General features: G+C 47.9%; 1 protein-coding gene across 3 annotated transcripts in view; it reads left to right on the forward strand.

The window, feature by feature from the left end:
* KCNQ4 (potassium voltage-gated channel subfamily Q member 4) overlaps positions 1-7,963 on the forward strand; it is a 103,507-nt gene extending 95,544 nt beyond the window's left edge. For all 3 annotated transcript variants that reach the window (XM_082233366.1, XM_082233367.1, XM_082233368.1), the window contains 2 exons: positions 3,298-3,424; positions 4,382-7,963. In XM_082233366.1, coding sequence (XP_082089492.1) covers positions 3,298-3,424; positions 4,382-4,600 — 346 coding nt within the window. In that variant the 3' untranslated portion in view covers positions 4,601-7,963. The remainder of the gene's footprint in view (positions 1-3,297; positions 3,425-4,381) is intronic.
* Positions 7,964-8,246: the final 283 nt, after the last annotated feature.

Raw genomic sequence — 8,246 nt, forward strand, 5'->3', positions numbered from 1 at the left:
TTGTTTTTGCCCAGTTCTCTAATCTGTCAAGGTCGTTTTGAAGTGTGATCCTGTCCTCTGGGGTGTTAGCCACCCCTCCCAGTTTGGTGTCATCTGCAAATTTGATCAGGATGCCCTTGAGTCCATCATCCAAGTCGTTGATAAAGATGTTGAATAAGACCGGGCCCAAGACAGAACCCTGTGGCACCCCACTAGTCACTCTTCTCCAGGATGAAGAGGAACCATTGATGAGCACCCTTTGGGTTCGGTCAGTCAGCCAGTTACAAATCCACTGAGTGGTAGCATAGTCAAGACCGCATTTTACCAGCTTCTTTACAAGAATATCATGGGGCACCTTGTCAAATGCCTTGCTGAAATCAAGGTAGGCTACATCCACTGCGTTCCCTTCATCTACCAGGCTTGTAATTCTGTCAAAAAACGAGATCAGGTTAGTCTGACATGACTTATTTTTCAGAAATCCATGCTGACTATTGGTGATCACAGCATTCCTTTCTAGGTGCTCACAGACTGTTTGCTTAATGATCTGCTCCAGAATCTTCCCTGGTATTGATGTCAGACTGACTGGGCGGTAATTATTTGGGTCCTCTCTTTTCCCCTTTTTGAAAATAGGGACAACATTTGCCCTCCTCCAGTCTGCCGGGACTTCGCCTGTTCTCCAGGAATTCTCAAAGATGACTGCCAGTGGTTCTGAGATCACATCTGCCAGTTCTTTTAATACTCTTGGATGCAGTTCATCTGGCCCTGGAGACTTGAATACATCTAAACTAGCCAAATATTCTTGTACTATCTCCTTAGTTATTCTGGGCTGTGTTTCCTTTGCTGAATCATTTGCTCCAAATTCTTCAGGTCGGGCATTGTTTTCTTTATCGGAGAAGACTGAGGCAAAGAAGGCATTGAGTAGTTCAGCCCTTTCTGTGTCCCCTGTTTGCATTTCACCATCTTCTCCTCTGAGTGACCCCACAGTTTCTTTGTTCTTCCTTTTGCTACGAACATACCCATAAAAGCCTTTTTTGTTGCTTTTAACCTCTCTAGCAAGCCTGAGTTCATTCTGTGCTTTAGCTTTTCTGACTTTGTGTCTACACGTGCTGGCTATTTGTTTGAATTCCTCTTTGGTGGTTTCCCCCCTTTTCCATTTTTTGTACACATCCTTTTTAAATCTTAATTCAGTTAAAAGTTCTTTAGATAGCCACCCTGGCTTCTTTAGGCACCTTCCATGTTTCCGTCTCATTGGTATTGCCTGTCGTTGTGCTTTTATTATCTCCCTCTTAACAAACTCCCAGCCATCATGAACTCCCTTTCCTTTAAGTATTGCTGTCCATGGGATCTCACCCAGCACTTCCCTAAGTTTTATGAAGTCGGCTTTCTTAAAGTCAAGAAATTGAGTCCTAGTATGCTTGGCTGCTCCTTTCCGCTGTATAGTAAACTTCAGAAGAGCATGATCACTCGCGCCTAATGATCCTTCCACATCTACCCCACTAACCAGGTCATCAACATTGGTTAGGACCAGATCTAAAATGGCTGTTCCTCTTGTTGCTTCTCCCACTTTCTGGACAATGAAGTTGTCTGCAAGGCCAGTGAGGAATCTGTTTGACCTTATGCTCTTGGCTGAGTTTGACGTCCAACAAATATCCGGGTAATTGAAGTCCCCCATTACTACTATCTCCCTTCCTTTTGCATGCTTGGCCATCTGTTCCAGGAAGGCATCATCTATGTCCTCCGTTTGGCTTGGGGATCTATAGTAAACTCCCACAATGAGGTCTCTGTTATTCTTCTCTCCCTTAATTTTGACCCAAATGCTCTCACTTTGGCTTTGAGGTTCTAAATCTTGGATCTCTTCACAGGTATACACATCCCTGACATATAACGCCACTCCTCCTCCTTTCTTGTCTGGTCTGTTTCTCTGAAATAGATTGTATCCCCCCATTATTACATTCCAATCGTGGGACTTATCCCACCAGGTTTCAGTGATGCCTATTATGTCATATTTAGTTTGCTGTACCAAGAGCTCAAGCTCATCTTGTTTATTTCCCATGCTTTGCGCATTAGTGTACAGACATTGAAGTCCATTAATCATTCCCCCGTGTCTCTTGTTTAAGGATTTTTTCCTCCCACCACTAGGTCCGTGTGCTGTTTGCTCCATTTGGTCTATGACATTTGGATGATCATCTTCATTAATTGATAGACTCCTACCTTCAGGAGCATTGTCTCCCTCCCCCACATTAGTCAGTTTAAAGCCCTCCTGATGAGGTTTCTGAGATTTTTGGCAAAAACATTTCTCCCAACCGTTGTGAGGTGCAGCCCATCGCTTGCCAGAAGTCCATCTTCAAGAAACTGCAGTCCGTGATCTAAGAATCCAAACCGTTCCTGTTTACACCATTTGCGAAGCCAGCTGTTCACTTCCACTATTTTCCCCTCTCTCCCTGGGCCACGTCGTTCAACTGGGAGGACAGACGAGATGACAATTTGTGCATTTAGTTGCTTCAATTTCCTGCCGAGAGCCTCGTAGTCTCTTTTGATCTTCTGGAGGCTATTGCTTGCAGTGTCATTGGTTCCCACATGAACCAAGAGGAAGGGGTATTCGTCAGTGGGTTTTATGATTCCTTGCAGTCGTTCAGTTACATCTTGGATCTTAGCCCCGGGGAGACAGCACACTTCCCGAGACATCTTGTCAGGCCCACAGATCACTGCTTCTGTTCCCCTCAGTAGGGAATCCCCTATCACCACTACACGCCTCCTCTTGGGTTTGGTCGGGGTTCTTCCGTGAGCTGTCCGTTCCAAGGTCACCTGCACATTCCCTGAGGACTGACTTTGCTGCTCGTCTTCATATACCTGATCGACTGTAATGAGGGAGAGATCCTCAAATGGAGTCTGCTCTTCGTCTTCCATGCTAGGGGAGAGGACCTCAAAGCGATTGTGTATTTCTAGACAATCAGAGTGGACCCTGGGCCTCCTACTTCTTTGAGTCACGTTTCTCCATATATCTGGCTCCTGTGTTGGTGAACAAGCCTCCTTCTCAGGGGAGTCCCCTGTCTCCTCTATGGTGGGGACGGTGTGCTCTGTTGCTTCCAAGAAGAGCTCCAGCTCTCTAATTCTTTAAAAGAAGATTAGACAAATTCATGGAGGAGGAGAAGGCTATCAATGGCTATTAGACATGATGGCCATGCTCTGCCTCTATGGAGGGAGGCAGAAGTGTTTCTGAATGCCAGTTGCTCGTCCTTGCATCCTTAGCCCTCCATGCATTGTTGCATCTGTGATTTCATTTTCCTGCCTTTCTCTTCTCTCTTCCTTGCCTGGCAGTGTGGATCAGATTGTGGGCCGGGGGTCTATCGCTATCGATAAGAAAAAAGGGGAGAAGACACCACTGGAGGTGGAGCTGGCAGACGACTTCAGTATGTTGGGCCGAGTGGTCAAGGTGGAGAAGCAGGTATGGCTGGAAGTGGAGGACGGAGGGAGGGAGGGAGGGAGGGAGGGAGGGAGGGAGGGAAGGAAGGAAGGAAGGAAGGAAGGAAGGAAGGAAGGAAGGAAGGAAGGGTCTGTAATGCACACACTTGAGAGGCCTCTTGCAACCCCCAGCTAGGAATAGCTTTATATGTGGTCAATTTTTAAAAATGTTTAAAGATGTTTTTAGTGTTTTATCACATCTGTCACACTGAGATCCTTTGGCAGGAAAGGTGGGATATGAAATAATGTATTTATTTATTTAATTAGCTAAACTAAGGCCTCGTTGCCAGCTGGAACACATAGTGGCCATAAGATCAAAGAATTGAACTGAACACTCATTAGAGAGAACTTGGCTGCAATGGTGGCAGACTTTCTGAGGCTACTTTTTCAGCTAAGGACTCAATCAAATCTAGAAGCTAGAGATGTGAAAGTTGAGTTTCTCCCCTTTGGGTTTCCCTTTCCACTCTGATCCGGGGCACCAGAGGGCCTTTTTCTCCCTCCCTCCCCCTCTCTCCTTATCCTGCTCTGCAGTGTGGCAAGGCTCAACCAAGGCGTAGGATACAGTGAGATTTAAGCTACACACAAGACAAAGCAGGGCTCGGACTGTGCTCTGGAGTTACTGCAGTTGAAACAGAGCCCTGATAGAGTAGTAGCAACAGATGCAGCCTAATTGCTGAAACTTCCTCTGCTTAAAGGGCTCGGCCTTCTCTAATAATCTCCTCCAGCAGTGGAACAGGGGAGGTTCAGGTCTCCCTGGGTCTTTTTACAGTGGAGATGTGAGAGGAAGACAATGCCACATTCTTGGCCTGGTGGTTGGTGGGGAGGCACTGACTCCTTCAGGAGCAGTGCCTCCCCTTCAGGTTCAGAGTCCTCGCCTCCATCACTTGATGGAAAGCAACCCAACTCCTGGCCTTTGACAGACCTCTCTTGCTTTGTGCAGGTGCAGTCCATTGAGCACAAGTTGGATTTGCTGTTGGGTGTCTATTCTCAATGCTTGCGGAAAGGGTCCGTGAACTCCATCAGCCTGACGGCAATGCCAATCCCCACCGGGGAGCCTGACATCACCTCCGACTACCACAGCCCCGTGGACCACGAGGACATCTCTGTCTCCGCTCAGACCTTGAACATCTCCCGGTCGGCTAGCACCAACATGGACTAAGATGGCATCCAGCCTAGCCATGTGGTCGTTACACACCAGCCATATTAGGGAGGGCAGCATCTCTCCGCTTCCAGGGCAGAAGGAGGGATAGACAAACGTTGCCGGCTGCTCTGACAGACAACGCTCCGAGAGCGAGAGCCCTTCGTCACCCTCGCCATCCTGGTGGGGCGCCAACTGACTCCTCTCAATGCACCTCAACTTTACTTGAAGTCTTCCAGCTGCAGAACAAAGCCGCTATTACTGGGCATTCTAAGAAGGATGCAGTTTTCATGCCCTCTGTAGAGCCATTGTGGCACGTCTGTGGCTTTTTAAACAAAAAGTGCTAAATAGCAGCGCCTGGCAGTCTGAACTGCATGGGGCAGGTGGCCTTCTCCATGGAGAGAAAGCCACACTAGCCTGAAACATGACGCAGAGGGCTCCATCCTTTGCCCTTCAGCCTTTGATGAGCATCTTTGAAGGTTCTCTGCTATCAAAAGCATCTCCAGGTGCATCCAACTTCATAGGGGCTGGACCCTCCTTTGTCACAGAGATACCAGGGCTGAAGAGCCAACAACAGCCCCCTCCCCCAGCCCAGCAAATAACACCAGTGGTTCCAGACACTTTACTTTATCGGCTTGTATCTGACTGCCTCTGGCTCCGGACTTCTACCAGGTCGGAGATGCTTACTAACAGCTATGCAAATGCTAGGTAACCCTTTCTTCCCCGGTCAAAAGCAAGGGGCATTGTGACTCAAGTGAATGTGGTTTCTTACCTTTGCATCTAGAAGAGAATAATAACTGGCAATGTCTATTCCTGCTCTTGGCAGCGTTTAAGCACCTTGGCTCTTCCCCTACTCACCCCCACCAGGTAGTGGACATTGCTCTGTGGCCCCGATATCATAAGCACAGCGGGACCTTCCTCGCAGGGGAAGTGCTTCCCAGGTGCAGAGCAAACACGATATGCAACAATCTTAAATATGCAACCTGAAATCAATCTTTACAGTCAATCAGTGGACTTTGAGCCTCCCCTGACTAGGACACGGAGGCAATCCTGATGCCTTTATATGCTCACCTAAGAAGGCCAAATCCAGTTGGCCAGCAGCAGAGAAGTTCCTGGTGACCTGCAGGGTGGTTTGCATCTGATTCCTGTTTTTAGGGCAGCAGCCAGCCTGTCCCAAGGGATTGTGGCTCCCTTGCATCCAATAGCATTAGGCTTTCATGATTAGAGGCTCTGGTTTTGTGGTGGTTACCTTGATGGAGGGTGCTCTGGCGTAGCTTTAGATCCTCCCTCCCCTCAGACCACCTAACGAATCCAGCCCCTTTGCTAGCAGACAGGCCCTGGTTGACCCACGATTTCTACCCCTCAGTCTCCTGCAGGCAGCCCACTAAACTGCCTTCCTACGATTCTCACCAAAAGCTTGTTTCCAACATCATTTCAAGCCCCAACCTCTGCATCTTTGGGAGCTGTTCCCATTATGAGGCTGTGCCTCCAGATATGATACGGTATTTTTATTTATTTTTTTATGTTATTACTATATTTCTATCCCACTTTCTCCTCCAAGAAGCTCAAGGGTGGTGCACATAGCTCTCCCCATCCCTGTTTTACCCTCACAACAACCCAGTGCAGTGAGGTAGGTCAGGCTGAGAGGCTACGACTGGCTCAAAGTCACCCAGTGGGCTTCATGGCTGACTAGAGCTTTGAACCTTGGTCCCCAAGGTCCAGAACTCTAACCATGACATCTCTCTGGCTCTCAGACTTGCCTTCCTAAAAACCTTTCCCAGTTAGCTTGTTTTGCTGTTTTCTTAATCTTAATTGCAATAAGCATCACTGTAGACTTCAGTCTTGAGTGTGCTTTCTTGGGGAAGATCAGTGGCTAAGACCTTCTCAACACGTTACCATTCCAGGTGTGTGCTATTACAAAAAACAACAGCGACAACAACACTTCGGTAGGGGTGGATAATCTTTCTTTAGCTTGAGGGCCTCATTTCCTGATGGGCAAGCTTCCAGTGGCCACATGTCCTGGTGGGCGGGTCCAGAGGGTAAAGTGGGTGGAGCAACAGGGGTGACTTTTGTCTAGTAGGCAACATTCCAACTAAGCAAGAGCCAGAGGTTTCTACCTACACCCACACACAGCACACCCCTCTCCATACAGGCAAACTTTGTGTCCTGTGTTCCAAGGACACAGGCAAAACACTTGTGAAAGGCATGGCCTGGGGAAAGGGGCATGGACTAGGAAGAGTCGTGGCCTGTGAAAAGCCCCAAGAGCCAGAGAGAGAGAGAGAGGCCAATGGGCCTGAGATTTCCCCACTCTGCTTTAGAAATTCATCTTCAAAAATAATGTACAAACCAGATGTGTCTAAAGGCACATGCATCATACCAGCATGCATGTCAGAGGTCCACAATTGACTGCAGCTCTGCCGAGTTGACACTCTGCCGCAAACCTGAGCTTGCTGCTGTGTAAACAGTGGCCCTTAGATCTAGTAGTTTGAGGGGACCATATACTTCCTCACTCTCCATTTCCATTGCACATTCTTGTTGGTACAGAGCCATCCCACAATAATTTACAAGCTTGAATGGCTTGTTCCTTCCTGCCTTTCCTCCCCTTTCTCTGGCCTCTCCCTGGCCACCTGGATTTCACAGTGTACTCCCACCCTGATTGGATAATTATTTTTAAGCAGGAGATCAGATCAAAGTCCTTCCTCTTCCTCAATTTTTCTGTCTTCCTCTTCCTCAATTTTTCTGTCTTCCTCTTCCTCATTGTTTCTGTCTTCCTCTTCTTCATGGTTTTTGTCTTAACTTCCCCACTGATTTTGTCTTCTCTTTCTTAGTGCCACCACCACCATTGCCATACATGAAGTTGGAGGAGGGTTTAAAACTGGAAGGTTATCCCTTTGTTTTCACCTCACAGGCAACATCACCAGGGTGATCCAGTTGCCCCAGGAGGTATCAGATTAGGGGGAGGGCCCTGCTTCCATTTCACGCCTCCTTAGGGTGCATGCCACAAAAGCCCCTCTGGCCTCCCGTGCACCTTTCTCCTTTGCATGCTCATGCATGTGTCTTGAAGAAATGGCTAGAGCTCTTCCTGACTTCTCAGCCCACCGAAGCCCACCTCTCCCCACCTCTCAATGCACTGAACACGGCGTCTTTGGAGAACACACCCCAAGTCTTCCATCCAAGACGGACGTCTCCAAAAGTGGGAGGGAGAAGGGGCTTGGGCGGTTGGGGGAGGAAGAGAGGAGGGGCATGGCTTTGACCAACCAAGGTAAATGAGGTGGACCCTCCGATGGATTTCCAAATAAACCTTGTTTCTGAGACAATGAATAGTTACCTCACTTTATTAACTTATTAACTTATTTGTTTCATTAAAGTTTTCAGTAGACGGTTGCCTGTGTGTCTCGTTAATTATCTGTTTGTGGGAGAAACCTGCGGGCTGTGTGGATGGGGGCCAGAGTTAACTTGGGCTCCATCTTGGAAATGATTGTCCGTCAATCTGCATGGGGTGGGGTGAAAGTTGAAGTGAGATATGGTGATCACTAGGAACCCCCTGGCCTTTCAAGGCTATTGAAGCCTACTGTTGAGGGAAAGTTGTACATTAATTCATTCAAAGCATTTACACGCTGATGTTTAGCTCCCAGGATGGCCTACAAATCAGTAAGAATAGCAAAGT

This window comes from Podarcis vaucheri, assembly GCF_965113315.1.
Source record: "Podarcis vaucheri genome assembly, chromosome: 7".
Classification (NCBI taxonomy): Eukaryota; Metazoa; Chordata; class Lepidosauria; order Squamata; family Lacertidae; genus Podarcis; species Podarcis vaucheri.